Source organism: Biomphalaria glabrata, chromosome 2 (genome assembly GCF_947242115.1).
Source record: "Biomphalaria glabrata chromosome 2, xgBioGlab47.1, whole genome shotgun sequence".
Taxonomy (NCBI): Eukaryota; Metazoa; Mollusca; class Gastropoda; family Planorbidae; genus Biomphalaria; species Biomphalaria glabrata.
In genome coordinates, this window is record NC_074712.1 from 58,641,875 (window position 1) to 58,665,639 (window position 23,765).

Consider the following 23,765-nt stretch of genomic DNA (forward strand, 5'->3'; position numbering starts at 1 on the left):
TAGTGAACAAAGCTAGTCTTACTTTGTGTGCCGAATTTACACTTGAAAGGGCCCCAAGGTATTTGGTAGGCCTATATGTAGATGTTTTGGGGCCTTATAAATACACATAAGGTGATTGTGAAATATTTCTTAAGGCCTTATAATAGCTTGCGTTGCCTATAGGTAAATCCGGCCCTGGTGTGTTGCCTAGGTAAATCCGGCCCTGGTGTGTTGCATAGGTAAATCCGGTCCTGGTGTGTTGAATATAGGTAAATCCGGCCCTGGTAATGTATATTTTATTGTTAAATTTTAAATCGTGGTGCTGAAAGCCTTATTTTCATAAGTGTCGAGAGTCTGGGGAGATTTTTGTTTATGTATCTTTCAAGTTGGTCTTTGAACTTATTCTGTTTCCTTGGTGCACAATATCAAAGTTAGCTGAGTTACCTCGGTGCACAATACCAAAGTTAGTCGAGTTACCTCGGTGCACAATACCAAAGTTAGTCGAGTTACCTCGGTGCACAATACCAAAGTTAGTCGAGTTACCTCGGTGCACAATACCAAAGTTAGTCGAGTTACCTCGGTGCACAATACCAAAGTTAGTCGAGTTACCTCAGTGCACAATACCAAAGTTGGCTGAGTTACCTCGGTGCACAATACCAAAGTTAGCTGAGTTACCTCGGTGCACAATACCAAAGTTAGCTGAGTTACCTCGGTGCACAATACCAAAGTTAGTTGAGTTACCTCGGTGCACAATACCAAAGTTAGTTGAGTTACCTCGGTGCACAATACCAAAGTTAGCTGAGTTACCTCGGTGCACAATACCAAAGTTAGCTGAGTTACCTCGGTGCACAATACCAAAGTTAGCTGTGTTACCTCGGTGCACAATACCAAAGTTAGCTGAGTTACCTCGGTGCACAATACCAAAGTTAGTCGAGTTACCTCGGTGCACAATACCAAAGTTAGTCGAGTTACCTCGGTGCACAATACCAAAGTTAGTCGAGTTACCTCGGTGCACAATACCAAAGTTAGCTGAGTTACCTCGGTGCACAATACCAAAGTTAGCTGAGTTACCTCGGTGCACAATACCAAAGTTAGTCGAGTTACCTCAGTGCACAATACCAAAGTTAGCTGAGTTACCTCGGTGCACAATACCAAAGTTAGCTGAGTTACCTCGGTGCACAATACCAAAGTTAGCTGAGTTACCTCGGTGCACAATACCAAAGTTAGCTGAGTTACCTCGGTGCACAATACCAAAGTTAGCTGAGTTACCTCAGTGCACAATACCAAAGTTAGCTGAGTTACCTCGGTGCACAATACCAAAGTTAGCTGAGTTACCTCGGTGCACAATACCAAAGTTAGCTGAGTTATCTCGGTGCACAATACCAAAGTTAGCTGAGTTACCTCAGTGCACAATACCAAAGTTAGCTGAGTTACCTCAGTGCACAATACCAAAGTTAGCTGAGTTACCTCGGTGCACAATACCAAAGTTAGCTGAGTTACCTCGGTGCACAATACCAAAGTTAGTCGAGTTACCTCAGTGCACAATACCAAAGTTAGCTGAGTTACCTCAGTGCACAATACCAAAGTTAGCTGAGTTACCTCGCTGCACAATACCAAAGTTAGTCGAGTTACCTCAGTGCACAATACCAAAGTTAGCTGAGTTACCTCAGTGCACAATACCAAAGTTAGCTGAGTTACCTCGGTGCACAATACCAAAGTTAGCTGAGTTACCTCGGTGCACAATACCAAAGTTAGCTGAGTTACCTCAGTGCACAATACCAAAGTTAGCTGAGTTACCTCGGTGCACAATACCAAAGTTAGCTGAGTTATCTCAGTGCACAATACCAAAGTTAGCTGAGTTACCTCAGTGCACAATACCAAAGTTAGCTGAGTTACCTCAGTGCACAATACCAAAGTTAGTCGAGCTACCTCAGTGCACAATACCAAAGTTAGTCGAGCTACCTCAGTGCACAATACCAAAGTTAGCCGAGTTACCTCAGTGCACAATACCAAAGTTAGCCGAGTTACCCCGGTGCACAATACCAAAGTTAGACGAATTACCCCGGTGCACAATACCAAAGTTAGTCAAGTTACCTCAGTGCACAGTAAATAACGAGTTGGAACACTGATACAATTTGTTTTCAAAGATAATACAAAGTCAAGACTATTGCTGAGTTTGGTTTCCTGCCTTTCTACTTATTAGCAATATTTCAGCATTGTTCAAGAAATGTTTTGGTTGTGCAGGCTGGAGAGTTTCTGATGAAATCACGAAGTGGTTTGGCGTAATTGTATCATAAGCAACAGAGTAGACCAAACCGAAAGGATGCGTGGTGGCAGCTTAATCGTGCGGAACAGGCGGTCCTAGCCCAGTTCGGAGTCGGTCACTGTCCAAATGGTGCTTACTGTGGACGGTCCATAGAGAATTACGACACGCGGTGCCGCCAATGCATCGAGGACGTAGAATCAATAGACCACATTCTATATGAATGTCGCGTTCTGCATGAAGGGCGATCGAGACAGATTTGAGAGAGAGAGAAAGAGGGAGAAAGAGAGAGAGAGAACAGGTTCGTGTGCTGCATTAGGGCTGTCCTTGTACGGGGGCAAGGCGACCTTAAAACTCACTGCATCTACTCTCAAGTTGAATCTGTTTAACTATAAATAAAAGTTACATTAAATTTTATTTAATCATGAAGCGTGTTCAAGTGTAATACAAGTTTTATATTAAAAATATAATACGCCTACATTGGTGTACTTGTACTAGCTGTTTGGGGTTACAAACCAACGACCGAGAAACAGCAATCATGAAAGATGCACTTTACAATAACAATTTTAAAACAAGATTTTATTTTCGTAACAATAACAGTAGAACATTTTGGTCTAGGACAATCTTAAATGTCTGTCTCTAGTATATTTAGTGTTTGATGTTTTGACTAGCTTGAAAAAACAATTTTAAGAATAGTGCTATAAATATAGGTCGGTGCATCAAATGCCCAGATAAAATCCAAATGCTCATAATGTGGAATATTGACGTCGTGAGTAACATTCAGCTGAGGAAGCAGCCATTTTACATCTGTTGGGTCCGCCAGCCAATCCTGATCGCCTCTAAAAATAGCTACAGGAACTTTGACCTTTCTTGGATCATATAATGGTGGAGTTGGCTGGAAAAAATATGAAGGACATTGAAACCGTTTTTTCAAGGCACGTTAAAGCTAAATTAATTGTAAGCAATAAATCAAGTAAACAGAATAATTCTGCTTTGGGTTTCTAGGTTTATTTGATAACGACTAGATGGGTTGACACAAAGAAAGTGTTAACAAGAAAACATGGAAAAGATAGAACATGAATTTAAAAGGGGAAAAAAAGCAGGATTTTAAGAAAAAAGAAAGTAAAAAACAATAACAACAAAAATCCAACCTGTCCATAATGTTTCATATTTTCTGAAGCTGAGCCATAATCGTAATGCTGGAAGTTTTTGGAATTTATGGCCTGAAATAAAAAAAAATGTGAATATGTTTAATTAATTTGGATTTACGACTTAACACAATTTTTTTTAATTTTCAATAATTTGCATTTTCAACAAGTTCAAGAAAAAGCTACTAAAAATGCCTAGAATACAAAATTGTCTAATCCATATACAATTAACTAACCTGACCCCAATGTAACATGTCTCTCACTGACGTCCCTGCTGGATTGTGGGCCACATAGACAGGAACCCTCGACTGGAGAGACCCAAAGATATATATTAAGTTTCATAAGATTGCAAGTGTTTAGTTAGTACTAAAATATCAAAACACCATTTGTTAATCTCAGAAAATTCATGTTTCAAAACAAACGATCACGTGATAATATTGATAAAACTAAGAAAAAAAACTGTCACGTGATAACCGTTGTTAATTAAAATTAGATCATAATTTGTGTAGAAGGGAGAAAAGCACGAGACTCAATGTTGATTGCTTACAATTGGTGAATGAGGTCCATTCAAAATTTATAAGCAAATTATGAATTTTTTTTTTCTGTCGATTGAAATTGGACTTGGCGTATTAAGAAAACCAGTCCCCATATAGCCTCGACTCTCTTGTTCTTAACAAAATTCTATAATGTGCATCTGACTTCTCAGTTGAAGGAGCGGTCTGGAATGAATACCAACATTACTTAGTTAATGTATTTTGCTGTTTCATTAGGGTGTTGTTACCTGATTCATAGAGGTGTTGTTACCTGATTCATAGAGGTGTAGTTACCTGATTCATAGAGGTGTTGTTACCTGATTCATAGAGGTGTAGTTACCTGATTCATAGAGGTGTAGTTACCTGATTCATAGAGGTGTAGTTACCTGATTCATAGAGGTGTAGTTACCTGATTCATAGAGGTGTAGTTACCTGATTCATAGAGGTGTAGTTACCTGATTCATAGAGGTGTAGTTACCTGATTCATAGAGGTGTAGTTACCTGATTCATAGAGGTGTAGTTACCTGATTCATAGAGGTGTAGTTACCTGATTCATAGAGGTGTAGTTACCTGATTCATAGAGGTGTAGTTACCTGATTCATAGAGGTGTAGTTACCTGATTCATAGAGGTGTAGTTACCTGATTCATAGAGGTGTAGTTACCTGATTCATAGAGGTCTAGTTACCTGATTCATAGAGGTCTAGTTACCTGATTCATAGAGGTCTAGTTACCTGATTCATAGAGGTGTTACCTGATTCATAGAGGTGTAGTTACCTGATTCATAGAGGTGTAGTTACCTGATTCATAGAGGTGTAGTTACCTGATTCATAGAGGTGTAGTTACCTGATTCATAGAGGTGTAGTTACCTGATTCATAGAGGTGTAGTTACCTGATTCATAGAGGTGTTACCTGATTCATAGAGGTGTTACCTGATTCATAGAGGTGTTACCTGATTCATAGAGGTGTAGTTACCTGATTCATAGAGGTGTTACCTGATTCATAGAGGTGTAGTTACCTGATTCATAGAGGTGTAGTTACCTGATTCATAGAGGTGTAGTTACCTGATTCATAGAAGTGTAGTTACCTGATTCATAGAAGTGTAAATACCTGATTCATAGAGGTGTAGTTACCTGATTCATAGAAGTGTAGTTACCTGATTCATAGAGGTGTAGTTACCTGATTCATATAAGTGTAGTTACCTGATTCATAGAGGTGTAGTTACCTGATTCATAGAGGTGTAGTTACCTGATTCATAGAGGTGTTACCTGATTCATAGAGGTGTTACCTGATTCATAGAGGTGTAGTTACCTGATTCATAGAAGTGTAGTTACCTGATTCATAGAGGTGTAGTTACCTGATTCATAGAGGTGTAGTTACCTGATTCATAGAGGTGTTACCTGATTCATAGAGGTGTAGTTACCTGATTCATAGAGGTGTAGTTACCTGATTCATAGAGGTGTAGTTACCTGATTCATAGAGGTGTAGTTACCTGATTCATAGAGGTGTAGTTACCTGATTCATAAAGGTGTAGTTACCTGATTCATAGAGGTGTTACCTGATTCATAGAGGTGTTACCTGATTCATAGAGGTGTAGTTACCTGATTCATAGAGGTCTAGTTACCTGATTCATAGAGGTCTAGTTACCTGATTCATAGAGGTGTTACCTGATTCATAGAGGTGTTACCTGATTCATAGAGGTGTAGTTACCTGATTCATAGAGGTGTAGTTACCTGATTCATAGAGGTGTAGTTACCTGATTCATAGAGGTGTAGTTACCTGATTCATAGAGGTGTTACCTGATTCATAGAGGTGTTACCTGATTCATAGAGGTGTTACCTGATTCATAGAGGTGTAGTTACCTGATTCATAGAGGTGTTACCTGATTCATAGAGGTGTAGTTACCTGATTCATAGAGGTGTAGTTACCTGATTCATAGAAGTGTAAATACCTGATTCATAGAGGTGTAGTTACCTGATTCATAGAAGTGTAGTTACCTGATTCATAGAAGTGTAGTTACCTGATTCATAGAGGTGTAGTTACCTGATTCATAGAAGTGTAGTTACCTGATTCATAGAGGTGTAGTTACCTGATTCATAGAGGTGTAGTTACCTGATTCATAGAGGTGTAGTTACCTGATTCATAGAGGTGTTACCTGATTCATAGAGGTGTAGTTACCTGATTCATAGAAGTGTAGTTACCTGATTCATAGAGGTGTAGTTACCTGATTCATAGAGGTGTAGTTACCTGATTCATAGAGGTGTAGTTACCTGATTCATAGAGGTGTAGTTACCTGATTCATAGAGGTGTAGTTACCTGATTCATAGAGGTGTAGTTACCTGATTCATAGAGGTGTAGTTACCTGATTCATAGAGGTGTAGTTACCTGATTCATAGAGGTGTAGTTACCTGATTCATAGAGGTGTAGTTACCTGATTCATAGAGGTGTAGTTACCTGATTCATAGAGGTGTAGTTACCTGATTCATAGAGGTGTAGTTACCTGATTCATAGAGGTGTAGTTACCTGATTCATAGAGGTGTAGTTACCTGATTCATAGAGGTGTAGTTACCTGATTCATAGAGGTGTTACCTGATTCATAGAAGTGTAGTTACCTGATTCATAGAGGTGTAGTTACCTGATTCATAGAGGTGTAGTTACCTGATTCATAGAGGTGTTACCTGATTCATAGAGGTGTAGTTACCTGATTCATAGAGGTGTAGTTACCTGATTCATAGAGGTGTAGTTACCTGATTCATAGAGGTGTAGTTACCTGATTCATAGAGGTGTAGTTACCTGATTCATAGAGGTGTAGTTACCTGATTCATAGAGGTGTTACCTGATTCATAGAGGTGTAGTTACCTGATTCATAGAGGTGTAGTTACCTGATTCATAGAGGTGTAGTTACCTGATTCATAGAGGTGTTACCTGATTCATAGAGGTGTTACCTGATTCATAGAGGTGTTACCTGATTCATAGAGGTGTAGTTACCTGATTCATAGAGGTGTTACCTGATTCATAGAGGTGTAGTTACCTGATTCATAGAGGTGTAGTTACCTGATTCATAGAGGTGTAGTTACCTGATTCATAGAAGTGTAGTTACCTGATTCATAGAAGTGTAGTTACCTGATTCATAGAGGTGTAGTTACCTGATTCATAGAAGTGTAGTTACCTGATTCATAGAGGTGTAGTTACCTGATTCATAGAGGTGTAGTTACCTGATTCATAGAGGTGTAGTTACCTGATTCATAGAGGTGTTACCTGATTCATAGAGGTGTAGTTACCTGATTCATAGAAGTGTAGTTACCTGATTCATAGAGGTGTAGTTACCTGATTCATAGAGGTGTAGTTACCTGATTCATAGAGGTGTAGTTACCTGATTCATAGAGGTGTAGTTACCTGATTCATAGAGGTGTAGTTACCTGATTCATAGAGGTGTAGTTACCTGATTCATAGAGGTGTAGTTACCTGATTCATAGAGGTGTAGTTACCTGATTCATAGAGGTGTAGTTACCTGATTCATAGAGGTGTAGTTACCTGATTCATAGAGGTGTAGTTACCTGATTCATAGAGGTGTAGTTACCTGATTCATAGAGGTGTAGTTACCTGATTCATAGAGGTGTAGTTACCTGATTCATAGAGGTGTAGTTACCTGATTCATAGAGGTGTAGTTACCTGATTCATAGAGGTGTAGTTACCTGATTCATAGAGGTGTTACCTGATTCATAGAGGTGTTACCTGATTCATAGAGGTGTAGTTACCTGATTCATAGAGGTGTTACCTGATTCATAGAGGTGTAGTTACCTGATTCATAGAGGTGTAGTTACCTGATTCATAGAGGTGTAGTTACCTGATTCATAGAGGTGTAATTACCTGATTCATAGAGGTGTTGTTACCTGATTCATAGAGGTGTAATTACCTGATTCATAGAGGTGTAATTACCTGATTCATAGAGGTGTAATTACCTGATTCATAGAGGTGTAATTACCTGATTCATAGAGGTGTAATTACCTGATTCATAGAGGTGTAATTACCTGATTCATAGAGGTGTAATTACCTGATTCATAGAGGTGTAGTTACCTGATTCATAGAGGTGTAGTTACCTGATTCATAGAGGTGTAGTTACCTGATTCATAGAGGTGTTGTTACCTGATTCATAGAGGTGTAGTTACCTGATTCATAGAGGTGTAGTTACCTGATTCATAGAGGTGTAGTTACCTGATTCATAGAGGTGTAGTTACCTGATTCATAGAGGTGTAGTTACCTGATTCATAGAGGTGTAATTACCTGATTCATAGAGGTGTAGTTACCTGATTCATAGAGGTGTAGTTACCTGATTCATAGAGGTGTAGTTACCTGATTCATAGAGGTGTAGTTACCTGATTCATAGAGGTGTAGTTACCTGATTCATAGAGGTGTAATTACCTGATTCATAGAGGTGTAGTTACCTGATTCATAGAGGTGTAGTTACCTGATTCATAGAGGTGTAATTACCTGATTCATAGAGGTGTAATTACCTGATTCATAGAGGTGTAGTTACCTGATTCATAGAGGTGTAGTTACCTGATTCATAGAGGTGTAGTTACCTGATTCATAGAGGTATAGTTACCTGATTCATAGAGGTGTAGTTACCTGATTCATAGAGGTGTAGTTACCTGATTCATAGAGGTATAGTTACCTGATTCATAGAGGTGTAGTTACCTGATTCATAGAGGTGTAGTTACCTGATTCATAGAGGTATAGTTACCTGATTCATAGAGGTATAGTTACCTGATTCATAGAGGTGTAGTTACCTGATTCATAGAGGTGTAGTTACCTGATTCATAGAGGTGTAGTTACCTGATTCATAGAGGTATAGTTACCTGATTCATAGAGGTGTAGTTACCTGATTCATAGAGGTGTAGTTACCTGATTCATAGAAGTGTAGTTACCTGATTCATAGAGGTGTAGTTACCTGATTCATAGAGGTGTAGTTACCTGATTCATAGAGGTGTAGTTACCTGATTCATAGAGGTGTAGTTACCTGATTCATAGAGGTGTAGTTACCTGATTCATAGAGGTGTAGTTACCTGATTCATAGAGGTGTAGTTACCTGATTCATAGAGGTGTAGTTACCTGATTCATAGAGATGTAGTTACCTGATTCATAGAGGTGTAGTTACCTGATTCATAGAGGTGTAGTTACCTGATTCATAGAGGTGTAGTTACCTGATTCATAGAGGTGTAGTTACCTGATTCATAGAGGTGTAGTTACCTGATTCATAGAGGTGTAGTTACCTGATTCATAGAGGTGTAGTTACCTGATTCATAGAGGTGTAGTTACCTGATTCATAGAGGTGTAGTTACCTGATTCATAGAGGTGTAGTTACCTGATTCATAGAGGTGTAGTTACCTGATTCATAGAGGTGTAGTTACCTGATTCATAGAGGTGTAGTTACCTGATTCATAGAGGTGTAGTTACCTGATTCATAGAGGTGTAGTTACCTGATTCATAGAGGTGTAGTTACCTGATTCATAGAGGTGTAGTTACCTGATTCATAGAGGTGTTACCTGATTCATAGAGGTGTAGTTACCTGATTCATAGAGGTGTTGTTACCTGATTCATAGAGGTGTAGTTACCTGATTCATAGAGGTGTAGTTACCTGATTCATAGAGGTGTAGTTACCTGATTCATAGAGGTGTAGTTACCTGATTCATAGAGGTGTAATTACCTGATTCATAGAGGTGTAGTTACCTGATTCATAGAGGTGTAGTTACCTGATTCATAGAGGTGTAGTTACCTGATTCATAGAGGTGTAGTTACCTGATTCATAGAGGTGTTACCTGATTCATAGAGGTGTAGTTACCTGATTCATAGAGGTGTAGTTACCTGATTCATAGAGGTGTAGTTACCTGATTCATAGAGGTGTTACCTGATTCATAGAGGTGTAGTTACCTGATTCATAGAGGTGTAGTTACCTGATTCATAGAGGTGTAGTTACCTGATTCATAGAGGTGTAGTTACCTGATTCATAGAGGTGTAGTTACCTGATTCATAGAGGTGTAGTTACCTGATTCATAGAGGTGTAGTTACCTGATTCATAGAGGTGTAGTTACCTGATTCAATCAGGTGTAATTACCTGATTCATAGAGGTGTTACCTGATTCATAGAGGTGTAGTTACCTGATTCATAGAGGTGTAATTACCTGATTCATAGAGGTGTAATTACCTGATTCATAGAGGTGTAGTTACCTGATTCATAGAGGTGTAATTACCTGATTCATAGAGGTGTAGTCAAAGCCTCCAAGAAGAAACAAAATATTCTCACAAAGAAGTTTGTTAGAGTTGCACAGTGTCCCAGCCAGCAGCTGCATGATCTCTGGACTCACGTTAAAGTCACCACTACCAAACAGTTGGAGAAACACCTGGGACAAGAAAGTGGTAAACATACAGCCTCAAGCAGGCGAGAAATAAAAAAGTGTGTGTGTGTGTGTATGTGTTTATGAACATTAGATCCCTCCAGGGGCGGCCTTAGACGGATTGCTACCAATGGACTCCTCGCCTGGCAGGAGCCCAGGAATTTACATATATCATATCAATATCAGTCATTGCTTTAGTCACAGGCTTTTAAAGTGTAAGACTTGTAGAGTTAATATATTTAGTGTAGGCCTATCTTAACATGACGTAACTTTCATTAACCCACCTATTGCTTTCAAGTTGCTTCCTATGCATGTTGTGTATTAATTGTTGGTATAATGATTTAATTAATAGCAATAGTTGTTATTGTAAAAAAATAGTAGATGTAGCCTCGCAAGCATCCATTAATTTGGGCCCCGCAATTCGTAAGGCCGGCCCTGTATCCATGGCCACAGTAAAGAAAAGAAGCAGTAAAAATTATTTCTGAATCTTGGGTTACACTGTCAACTGAATTCAATTTTCTAGTCCATTGTTCAGACAATGAATTGCTATCACCAAAGTAGACAACGCATTTTAAAATGCCTATTTTCAGCTTGGCGTCTATTGTGTGTACTGTTTCTATGTGTATATGCTTTAGATATAAACCCAAGAAATACTCTGTAACAATCCAGGTTTTTTTTTTGAAAGTTCAAGCTTAGGCAACATAATCTGCAAAAATTTTCCAAAAACTGAAATCATGTTCTATTATCTCGCCTTCTGATCTTTGAAAATTATATGACATATTGATTGTCTCCTGAATACTAAAAACATTTGAAATATATACATATTTATAATAACAATTTGCAACGGGTGATAGATTACTTGCATACTATAGCATCTAGATTTATACATTATTGTAACTGCTCAATGTCCAGACCTATTTTTTTTTTACTCACCCCTATATCTTTTGCAAAGGGGGCTAAAACCTTGATAGGTGACTTGGTGTTCCAGACTTGTGCCACGGGCGCCATAGCTATGAAATGTTTAATATGGGAAGCTAGATCTGGATTTTCTCCAAACTCCGCAAAGGCAATAGTGGTTCCTTGAGAATGTCCCACGTAAAAAATCTGGTCCACTCCAGACGTGTTAAGAACGAAGTTGATCATGGCCGGGAGGTCGTACTTGGCCATCTCATCCCAACTGAAAGAAACAACAAGATCTTGTAGAAGGTTAAAAAGGAGGCGCGGTGGCTGAGTGGTACGGGGGTTCCGGGTTCGAATCCTGGTGAAGACTGGGATTTTTATTTCGGGATCCTTGGGCACCTCTGAGTCCACCGACAATAGTTGGGGAAAAGTAAAAGCTCCTTCAACTGAGAAGTCAGTGCTGGCCACATGACACCCTTGTCAACCGTTGGCCACAGAATCAGATGACCTTTACATCATCTGCCCTATAGACCATAAGGTCTGAAATGGGAACTTTAGCGTGACAGCGGGTAGATTGGTCATGAAAATCTGCCAAATCACTAACTCAGATTTGATTTCAGAAGAGAAAAGAAATAAAATAAAATATTCTAGAACCAACATTTTAGACGCATGCAGATCTAGGTATTGTAAAAGATTAAAGTCTGAATCATTTATTTAAAAAAAAATGCTGCACATATTTGAATAACTGGTTATTGAGCGTCTCGATAATGACACACAAGTCCTGGGTTCAATCCCCATACTAAACAAGTTTTGTCAAGGATTAATGAAATATAGATGTTAAATGTTTTCTTGGAGGTTCAGCGAGTGCCGATTTAAATTATTCCGACATCAAATACCAGCGGTGGTTGATTTTGAAACCAATACGATGCCAATGCCCACACATTCACATCGTATGACCTCAAAACCATCCATTCGAAGTTTGTTTTTATTTTTCTTTTCTTGAGGTGGTTGATTTTGAAACCAATACGATGCCAATGCCCACACATTCACATCGTATGACCTCAAAACCATCCATTCGAAGTTTGTTTGTTTGTATTTTTCTTTTCTTGCGGTGGTTGATTTTGAAACCAATACGATGCCAATGCCCACACATTCTCATCGTATGACCTCAAAACCATCCATTCGAAGTTTGTTTTTATTTTTCTTTTCTTGAGGTGGTTGATTATGAAACCAATACGATGCCAATGCCCACACATTCACATCGTATGACCTCAAAACCATCCATTCGAAGTTTGTTTTTATTTTTCTTTTCTTGAGGTGGTTGATTTTGAAACCAATACGATGCCAATGCCCACACATTCTCATCGTATGACCTCAAAACCATCCATTCGAAGTTTGTTTGTTTTTATTTTTCTTTTCTTGAGGTGGTTGATTTTGAAACCAATGCGATGCCAATGCCCACATATTCACATTTTTTGTGTGTGTTGTTATTTACAGGGAAAATGGTCGTCTTTTCTACTCAGTCTCTATTCTGCCCTCCCTTAAATCCACTCTATATGCGCAAAGTGTAGTTCTTAAAATTAGATCTAGATCTAAATCCTTTCGATCTTTACTCAACATTGTAAACAAAGCCTAGATCCATATAATACTATAGCTTTAATAGAGTCTGTCAACTTTTTTTTTTTGAGGGTCTTAAGTTTGTTTTAGGGCTTCAATACATGTAATACGGTCTAAGTTGGTACCCAAAGAACATTTCTGCCAAGTTTTATCAAGATTGGTCAAGCAGTTTTGATTTCTATTCCTAACATACATACATACATACATACGCCTTACTTTCTACTTTATAGTATAGATACTGACAATTATTGACAATAGAAAATGTTCTCTCCCAGCTCTCCCCTCTTTTAAGATCAGCGGCCCCTGAAAGAGGGAATAGACGCTATTAGTTTTGAGTGGAATGTCCGTCCGTCCGTCCCATTTAGATCTCGTAAACTAGAAAAGATAGTGAAAATCCGACATCATAATATTTTAGATCATTCACTTTTTTGTTTTCTGAAAGCGAAAAATCTTAATTTTAAAATCAATTATGCAAGCGGTTTTTTCACAAAAAATACACGATTCTTACAACTATTGCCTATTAATAGTAACAAACACGGGAAGGTTTTGTAGAAAGTGATACAGAAGTATACCATTTTACAACATATTTATGCAAATGGTTTTAGATATTTTTCAAGAACATTTTTTTCTTACAATGTAAGTTCTGTCATACTACTTTTTACATTTACAAAAACAATGTTTACTTTTTTTTAAGGAGAAAAAATCTATAAGTGGAACAAAATTTAAAACAACCTATAAATAAGTGGTTTTTCACATGATCGTGTGAACTGCAGAGCTGCTATATCGCCATTGAACACTAAACTAAAGGAATTTTTAATTTTTTTACGGATGTCTTTTCACTTGAGGCTTCGAATTAGAGATTGACCCTTTACAAAACAATTAGATCAATTAGATACTCATTATAAGACATCAGTTAGGCACATCTAACTTCACATTCACTTTCACTTATCCCTTGGTCTGCTGGACCTTTTGGGGCACCACACAGGATCTGTCAACCTTCTTTCTCCATTCTTCTCTGTTATTTGCCTTTTATAGATTTTCATTCTGATATTCTTCTGAAAATATTGAAATCTGCCTTTTTACCTGCCTGGGTGGACTACTTGGGGGGGGGGCGATTTTGAGTTTGTGTTTCCACACAAACTGTAATTGTAACCTTGTTAAATTATAAAGTGCAACTGAAACAGATTTTCAAACTATCTATACATTATTTCTTTCACTTTCTATGCTGAATGGTTAAAAATGTCTTGGTATTTAGGAAGTTTGATCTGAAATCTAAATCCGATGACCCAGATTCCACTGTCACTTCCGTTTAGATTTGAGATGATTCTCTTTACGAACTAAAACACTTTTAATGCTCGCAATGGAAATCACGGAAAGATTGAACACATACTAATAATGCACCATATCTTATCTTGTATAGTACAGATGTTACTTCGAAAGTGGGAGGTAATTGCGTCCTACGCATTTCATGCGCCAATCTAGTCATGCCCCCGATATAGGCCTTATGGGTCCATACATACAATCCAATGGTATTGAAATATAAGTTATACAGTTTTCTTTCTAATTAACTCCCTTTAATTCCCAATTCTTTTGCTCAGAAACCTAAAATACTCTCACAACTAATGAGTAAGTAAACATCCTGTTTACACATCTCTTGAGACATCATGTGACACTATATATCCCCATCTTCCTCTCGCTCTTCTATACTAAATCATAACACTCGCTGTTATCCCCTCAACTATACAAAATTACTCTTATATAGCTACGGATTGAAACCTATCGTGATTTTTTAAAACAAATAGTTAAAAAAAATGAATATAAATCCACAACTCCACGCGCATGGCTTGCCGTAAAAAGAAAAACTAGTACAACCTAACCTCAAACTGTCAAAAGTAATTTTCAAGACAGATATTGCTTCGACTCACTGAACTATAAAATTACCTCCATTATAAAAACGTTACAGTTATTCCCCCTTGTGTAACTTCTAGAAGTTTTAACAAATTCTCACCTGAATTGCCAAAACTCTTTTTTCTTCGGATTCAGGTGTGTATGGTTAGTTGAGTAGATAGTGCCACGACTGTTGCCTAGCCAGACATCAGCCCCGGCGTCCGCCAGGATGTAGGCCAGGCTTTGGTTTACAAGGTTGTCCAGGTAGTTGGAACAGCTGCCCATCAGTCCATGCTGTAGAACTACAACCGGCCTCGGGCCTGCAAGTATCGTGATAAGTCAGAGAGCAGTACGTCGAGACTATAGTCACTCAACTTTAGTTTTAATTGGCACGCTAAGCAAATTATCTGTAGTTTAATATATTGAATGATGACCTTTACTCTGTCAAACTGAATGTCTGGTACTGTGGTATAGGCTTCACAAAGGTCTCAGCCTCGAACTCCCTGCCCCCTTTCAGCAAGCCCCCTTAAGACCTCCCCCCTCCCTCTTTCATTTCTGCTAGAAGTTTGGACAAGAAGTCTATAGGAAGACTATAGAAACTGGTCTAAAACTAGACTTTCAACGATCTTGAAACAAAATGACACATTTCTGTAGCATAACCGGTTTGAACATATCTTTTTTTTTTAAATGAACACACTTCTGCTATGACGTTCAAAAGTTATAAAGAAATGTAGAAGCACACATTCGATCAATTATTCATTTCTGATAAATTATATTAACGAGCAATTAAACTACAGGTTTATTTATAAGTTATATCAACTGTCGCCTCCATTTTTCTCTTGCATTATAAGATCTTTTTAATTTTTTTTTATTACTTGGAGGCCTATACATTTTTTTTGAAAGTTTTAATAAAGATACACTTATGAATGAAAATACTTGTATCTAAAAGTATGCTATATTTTAGAAAAAAAAAAAACAGCTCCTGTTAATTTAATCTCACTTTCCTTTTGAAAAATATTTATTTGCATATTTTAGTTTTAAAAAGTGTATATTTTTTAAGTTTGTGGAAGGTAAGGCCCTTAGTAGACTCACTGTCGTAAATCCGGAGCTGTATTTACTTACTCCGAACATGCTAATAGCTTACATTTTTTAATCGCGACGTTTTTTGCCAGCCGTAGAAATGCGAAAATAAACCTAAAAAAAGTTATCTTTTTTTGTGGTCATGAAATTGAGATTTTACAAAAGGATTCAAGGTATACAAATAAAGACCGCATGAAAAATTTGAAACTCCGAAACAGGATCACTAAGGGCCCCATGATGACCTTCTGACCTCTGTAAACAAAACGAAAGCTCACACTGTATAGCCACATCACAAGATTACACAGGCCTCGCAATGACTTTCCTGCAGGGAACAGAACCAGAAAAAAGAAGGAAAGGCAGACAGAGGATGCGATAGGAGGAAAACCTCTGTCTATGGAAGAGACTTTAAGACTTTAATCCAGGCGAAAGACAGAGAGGAATAGAGAGAGAAAGCTGTCGGATCATGTGTTGTACCTCTACTGTCCAACAGACTAAGTGGAAAGAATAGGATTAAATGGAAGTTGATGTATGAAGGCAATACAGCGAAATTATAGCATACCATTAACTTGATCCAAACTGAAACAAAATAACTATTGTTGTTATTGTAACAGGTGTTTAGTTTAAACATACAGTTTGCACCCACCTTTTCGATCCCCATTGTGCCGCCCATGTGGTATACGTAATGTATTGAGAATGTACCCGTCTTCTGTAGTGATGTAATAGTTCTCACAAGGGAATCCTTTACTGGTGATGAGTTCAGTCTGTGTGAGAGAACAATCAAACATGAGTTATACAGGTTACACACTAGACCTAGACCTACTCACCACACATCTCATACGTTACACACGAGCCTTACACACAACACATACCGCACATACCGCAATTCACCCCTACCCCACATGTCAAACGTTACACGTGTAACAGTTCTCTCTAGAATCTAAATCATCTCTGATGTTAGGTCTAAATAGCCGCCACTGTTACTATATGTTGTAAGATCACGTTTTCTTTTCTGTAACCACTATTTTCTAAATAACGTTAATTGTCGGTAATTAGTTCATTGACTTTTTTCCCCCACCTATTCTCGTGGCTTACACACATGTGCTTTGTTGCGTGACGGTAATACTAATAGACTCCATAACCAGTGTGTACGCTAACTAACGTCTCTGTACTTACCGCCTTCATAAACACCTCGGGATCTACACTGACATCTGACAAAGTGACTTGACTTGACATTGACACCATTAGACAGAGCATCCAAATTGAAGCCATCTTGCCTTTGCTTTAGTAGGGTAACAAGAATCTAGTTTAAAAAAAGGAAACATTTATTGCAATGTATGTGTATGGGGCCAGAGCCACGTGGTACAGCGAACTAAAAAAAAAAAAAAAAAAAACCTGGCGAGCTCGTATACTGGTGCCTCTTTAAAAATATTTCTGATTTTAAAACAAGGGCGGTAATCGTATGTCTTGTATAACATTCTAATAATAGAAATTACTAAGTTACCTCATTGAAAGGCCGTTTCTACATGTCGAGTTCTGCCAGTGCTAGGGATAAGCAAGCAGAAACAATCTCCCGAATCTACGCGTAATTAAAATAAATACTACTATGTAGGCCTGCTATAATAATGTGAAAGTTGGTCACTGAACCCTGAGGCTGAAAGAAGACTTCAAGCCTTTGAGAGAAAATACTACAAAAGAATGCTGGGTATCAGATACCAGGAAATGAAGAAGATAAGAGTCCCTACTGTTACAGCCAACACTCTGGCTGGCAAGTATTGAATACATCTTAATACTGTGAAGAGACAAAAACTAAGATGGTTCGCTCATATTATGACACGACTCACTGTCTAAAGCCATCCTTCAAGGTAAAGTGGAGGGAGAACGAAGAAAGGGTCATCCGATGGAAAGCTGGCTGGATAATAAAAGAATGGACCGACATCTCTCTGGACATCCTGCTGAGAACAGCTGCCGTCCGGGATAACTGGGGAGTTAGTAGCGCACCTCTACGACGTTAGTCAAGAAACAGATGAGATGATGATGTATTTCTTCTCTAGGCCCTTGCTACTTCTTTGATCAAAACTTAGACGCATACAAAGATCACATGGCTAAGTTTTCATGAAAATATCCCTTACCAGAATAAAGAAGTTCATAATCTCATCGTATTGTACTTGACAATAGACCGAGTATATACTAAAGTCATGTTTTCTAATACACAAGTATACTACGTCAAAAAAAAAAAAAAAACAAGGTCCGAACTTATTTTAGCAGCTTTCTGCCTACATGTTCCAGTATGTTAGAGAACGACTGAGCAGAAGAGGCTTTCACTAGTCATTGACATTTCAATATATACATTCTTCCCAAGTAAACCAGACGTAATATACTCCCTTTGAATTGACTTCACCTTAAAATAATCCTCTTTGTCAAACCATGTAACAATCCATTGAAATTCTTGAAACTACACACACACTTTATCTGTTGGACTGTGCTGACAATTTTAATAAACGACTATCTTTTAGCACATTAAACAAAAAAAAAAAGCAATCACAGGTCAAGGTTCCGATACTACCAAAGGTCAAGGTTCCAATACTACGAACTGTTCAAATAATTTCTGTTTTCACGTTTTCTAATAAACATTTTCGTTGAGAGTCAACCCCCCCTCTTTACCTCTCTCCCTCTCCTTTCTCATTTACCAATCTTCATACCCCCCCACCCTCAATTATAAAATTTATATCGGACACTATCAGAGCCTAACCCTTAGTTCCTTTATATTAGATGCAGGTCACCAATTATTCTCACTTTAGTTTTGCCCTCCCATGGTGGCATAGTCTGACGAATGTATGTCAGTGTAAGAAAATGAATGGCTGGGTATCACAGACATTTATATAGGTCTGTGGCTAGGTCAAGAATTTTTCTCAGGCCTTCATAGTACTGAGATGATAGATCGATAATTATCTGGTTTTCACATGTAGCACGTTCTAGATACATCGAAAGTGTCCTCTTGAGACCCTGATCACCAGGATGGGTGTCTGGAGCTGACGGAAAGGTTTTTCGTCGTTACTTCTGCTTTCGAGACCGAGCATAAAGAGTCCTCTCATTTTCTTAAGAGAGTTTAAGTTATGAAGTACACAGTTCAATTTGATTTACATACACACACATACACACATCCAAGATTAAATCTGGCCCAGATCGTCTGCTAAAAGATATACATGTATCATTGTTGGTCTTGAAACATGGGTTTTAATTGTCTCTTAGTGCTAGCAATAGTGAGAGATGGGACATCACTTGTTCCCTAGAAGATCAACATCACTAGAACGCTAGAAGATCAACATCACTAGTTCCCTAGAAGATCAACATCACTAGAACGCTAGAAGATCAACATCACTAGTTCCCTAGAAGATCAACATCACTAGTTCTCTAGAAGATCAACATCACTAGTTCCCTAGAAGATCAACATCACTTGGACGCTGATAGGTCTTCATTACACATCAGGAGCTAGTAAATCTCTAGGCTATTTGTTAGGTGCCATGTCTCATATTTTGTATCTAGTTTCTGTACATATCCATGGCTTCGTTTTGAAGCTTTAATTAAAAGAGAAGAGAGAGAGAGTAGGCCAATAGTGTTTCGGGATTAAACTGAGTCTGGTCATAAGTGCTGGTATCAAACGTGCTTATAAAACTAAATAGTGCACATCCTAAATGGATTTCCAATGACTTTTAATTAGACTGTATTGATTTTGACGGTCGTATAACCACTGCACTGACCGCCATAGTCTTGATAAATAAGCCAAGGAGTTTAAAAAAAATGTAACCCCAAATAAAATTAAATGTAATATTTTTACAATAAAAAAAAGGTCATTCTTAAATGTTTGTCTTTTAGAAAAGTATTTTTGACGTATCTGGTCGGAATTGCTTCAAAACAGCAGGATGATCACTGCATTGCATCCGCTATGTGATGTCCAGATTATGAAGATAAGATAATTTTATTGGTCCAAACGAATGGAGATTCAGTTTGACGACCTCCTCAGCATTATTACTAAAACAATACAGATGCGAACACAAACAACATTGGCATATGCAGGGCCGGATGTTAAGTAGGTGATGGCCCCTTACAATTTTCGAAAGCTTTAATAATGATCCATTTATGTATGAAAATACGTATATCTAAAAGCAAGCTATATTTACTGGTAAACTCGTAGCTTTATTGACTTAGTCCGAGCACGCTACAAGTGGGGCCTAACTTTTTGGTCTATCCGGTGAGCAAGATAAAGCAGACGTTGATAGGCTTTGCTTTTTAAAATGTACATCATAATTTTTTTTTTCTTCATTTTTTTAGCTCCTCGGCTTGTAGTACAAAATGATTTTAATAAGAAAGAAGCAAATAGACTTTCAGTCTTCGATTTTAAACTGATTTTAAAACAAAATGGCTGCGAACAAACGGTTGGCCTAATATTGACCTAGAAGGGTTAATATTAAAAATTAACTGACACGCATTGAGATATTGTTGAACTCACAGCTCAATTCTTTTTTCTTTTTATATTTAGTTGGCAACAGTTAGCGTCCTTGACATTGTTTAGCTGAACTTCGAAAATCCCCACTATCTTTTAGCTCCTACTGAAGCTTCTATAATGTAGTCAATGTAGTGTATTTCTGTTGTCCGCGTGCCACAATGACAGATACACACTTAGGTAGTGCCATTGTTTGTCTCATACATGCCTAACGGTTGTCTGTGTCGGCTGTGTGGAAACTGTTAGTGAACAGAAGTGTGGCGAAATCGGGGGCAAGCTGGGGCATGTGACCATTGAGCACTGGGGGTGGTCATTTGCATAAGGGTGAATGACTCTGAACCAGAAGAATGTTATTGTTTGTTTGTTTTTTTGGACATTCCGATGGTCTAGACTACAGGTTAAACTTACTTTGCAGTACGGATTGCTGTTTCCAGGGTCACTGTTTCGAGCCTTGGTAGGCGCAGTCCCCTATTTTCATATCGCATTTAACGCACTACTTTTTCTAATTTGAGGGAGGCGCGGTGGCTTCCGAACCAGGGACCGGGGTTCGAATCCTGGTGAAGACTGGGATTTTTAATTTCGGGATCTTCGGGCGCCTCTGAGTCCACCCAGCTCTAATGGGTACCTGACATTAGTTAGGGAAAAGTAAAGGCGGTTGGTCGTTGTGCTGGCCACATGACACCCTTGTTAACCGTAGGCCACAGAAACAGATGACCTTTACATCATCTGCACTATAGATCACAAGGTCTGAAAGGGGGAACTTTTTCTCTAATTTGAAAACAACTTCCCTTTTCTATAGCTCCGTACATTTTTGGGTCTCTTCCCACAGCGGAAGTATATGCACTTGAAGCAGCACTCCGTCCTCTTTCTGCCATCTACGCTCGTCTCAACGTAAACAGGGGCTAAGCAATATCGAATGAGCTGGAAGTTAAAATAAACTTGACCCCATTTCCATCTTTCATAATTTTGTTTCACAATGAGAAATTTCTCACATTATGAACACATGAAATCGAGCGAATATCTCCGGGATATTTTTTCGCATTTACCCCAGCGTTTCTCAAATTCTGAGGCGCCCCCCACTTGTGTCCTACCAAGAGGGCGCGGCGTCCTAGCCAAAGAAGGAGGAGGCGCTTAGCCAGTACTTTTCTTTTTCAAAACAAGGAGGAGGGGGGGGGGGCTCATTTTATTGTAATTATCAGTCCATGTTTTAATATTAAAATAACGTAAAATAACATTAAAATAAAACATAAATAAATAAATTATGGCTGTTATAGAGCACTACTTTCATGATTATAGCAAGCTCAGAGCGCTGTGGTCCAATCTCATGTGTGGACCGGTGGGGGGGAGGAGGGGGTATCTGGGAGTAGGTTTTCCATGCTGCCTTTAGGAGCTCAGTGTCACAGTCTCAGTTGACATTGCATAATTTAATATTCACGTCATGTTAAGATGTTAAAAGACACGTGGAATTCCTGATGTAGAAAACAGGAAGTAGAATGAATAAAGTTGACTTTGAGTTCAGTCAAGTCAGTTAACTCAAGTGGTATACTTTGGACCAGGTGGTCAAGTCAAGCGTTATCCTCTGTACGAGGCAGTCTATTATATTTTGGGTGCGGAACGGACATTAGAGACATTGAAAAGTCTACTAAATTCAGTTAGAAAGTAACTTGTGGGCAGTTGTTACCAGTGCTTCTTTTGAGATATGTATTATTATTACAGTGTTACCCGCTGAGATGCGGACGTGATTTGTAACTAACATATATTGGATACATTTGATACCGCTGTTATGCAGATAGGATTGTTTATTTCTTGACTTGTAGCACTAACAAGGAGTGCAGTATTATTATTATTGTAGTAAAATAAACTTTATATTTGTCTGCTGAAACGGACTTAAGTCAGTTTATAGTATTTGTCTTGTCACGTGTCAAGAGTACTCCAGGAAGCAAGAACCCAGCATTCCACGACATTCGCATTCTGTAACGTTACACCATTCAACGTCATTTACACTCAGTAAACACAACTCAGCTCGAGTCGGGTGTCGAGCCTCGGACCCCGCTGTATGAGTTTACAGCGCTCCTCCAGAAAACTTGCTACATCACTATCCAGTGATTTAAAATATCTACACTTTTTTCTAAAACCGAAAAATCAGGATCATATGATAGATATATGTACGTTTCTTTTTCTAGTCATTACACTATTAAAACCCTGTCGGATCCTACAGCACTTCTCCGAGTTCCCAGCTGGCTTAGATGGGAGGGAATAATTTTTCCTTTTTTTTTAAAAAAGGGGGGGGGGGGCTCCACTGGTAAGTTTGAGAAACACTGATTTACCCAGTAAAACACTACAATCGTCTACTTTTTTTTTAAAATGTACCGTAGACATTCATTCTATATCATGGCTCTCTCATAGTTGCAGAGACATGATTAAACATAAAGCTTAGGTTCATAAAATAATTAACTCTATAAATAGAGACGTTTACAAAATAGAAAGTAACATAAGACTAAAAAATTATTTAATTATGTATTTTAATGACAGCAGTTGAATAACATTTTCGCCTGGTACAATTTTGAATGTAGATCTCGTAATTTTCGCGTAGAAAGGTAGGTAAATAATTGAAGCTTTGATTACTTCAAAAAATTATTTGAAGTATAGTGTTATAAATATAGGTCGGTGCATCATATGCCCAGATGAAATCCAGATGTCCGTAATGTGGTATATTTACGTCATGCGAAACGTTCAGCTGAGGAAGCAGCCATTTTATATCTGTTGGGTCCGCCAGCCAATCATTATCGCCTCTAAAAATAGCAACTGGAACTTTGACCTTTCTCGGATCATATAATGGTGGAGATCGCTGAAAATAAAAATAAAATATGTTGTTTGTAAATCGATATTTTAAATATAAGCTATTAATTAGTTTAAAAAATTTATACTCAAATATATCTGTCGTGAAAATTAAAACTTGAAAGCCAAATAAATGTGTTATGTTGAAATGATTATATGAGGCTTTGACTGAGCGTCGCATGAGGGACATGTCATCCGACAGAAGGAATTGCGAGTCCCAAGGATAGCAATGACATGAAGACCAATACGAAGAAAGGGACGCCATGGTAAAACCTGGCGCCACACCTTCATATAGGATCTTAATGTGAAAGAAGTTTTTTTTTGGAAACAAATATATCAGGAACTGATTGTCAAACGCACGTAACATCCTTTAGGAGACTAAAGCATGCTATTAAGTTAAGTCAATGTTGTCAGAGCCAGCACATTATGCACGTAGTTTATTGAGCACCTCACCAGTTGTATGAGCGTTACAATGTCATAACTCTTGTATACAAATACTTCTCTTGCGTTTTGGGTTAAAGCCTTGGTAATCATTTATTTGTAAATTTAAGTTTTTCTCAGTGACCCATCTTGTCTCTTTAAAAATACTTTTTTTTCTACCTCTACTTTGGATCTCCTAAGATCAGAT

General features: G+C 38.2%; 2 protein-coding genes across 5 annotated transcripts in view; one reads left to right on the forward strand and one right to left on the reverse strand.

Annotated features, from left to right (window-relative positions):
* Positions 1–2,108, forward strand: part of LOC129924727 (uncharacterized) — a 2,289-nt gene extending 181 nt beyond the window's left edge. The window contains exon 2 of the mRNA XM_056021233.1: positions 411–2,108. Coding sequence (XP_055877208.1) covers positions 411–2,108 — 1,698 coding nt within the window. The remainder of the gene's footprint in view (positions 1–410) is intronic.
* A 692-nt stretch (positions 2,109–2,800) lies between these two features.
* The window catches only part of LOC106063799 (gastric triacylglycerol lipase-like), a 38,263-nt gene continuing 17,298 nt past the window's right edge, over positions 2,801–23,765 (reverse strand). The window contains exons 1-9 of one of the 4 annotated variants that reach the window (XM_013224445.2): positions 18,592–18,687; positions 16,972–17,098; positions 16,442–16,559; positions 14,840–15,038; positions 11,248–11,491; positions 10,171–10,320; positions 3,627–3,698; positions 3,394–3,465; positions 2,801–3,137 (exon numbers count right to left, since the gene is read on the reverse strand). In XM_013224445.2, coding sequence (XP_013079899.2) covers positions 2,910–3,137; positions 3,394–3,465; positions 3,627–3,698; positions 10,171–10,320; positions 11,248–11,491; positions 14,840–15,038; positions 16,442–16,559; positions 16,972–17,067 — 1,179 coding nt within the window. In that variant the 5' untranslated portion in view covers positions 17,068–17,098; positions 18,592–18,687 and the 3' untranslated portion in view covers positions 2,801–2,909. Of the gene's footprint in view, positions 3,138–3,393; positions 3,466–3,626; positions 3,699–10,170; positions 10,321–11,247; positions 11,492–14,839; positions 15,039–16,441; positions 16,560–16,971; positions 17,099–18,196; positions 18,445–18,591; positions 18,688–22,802; positions 23,148–23,765 lie in introns of those variants that run through there. The other 3 variants (XM_013224444.2, XM_056021675.1, XM_056021676.1) reach the window with 3 other exon arrangements.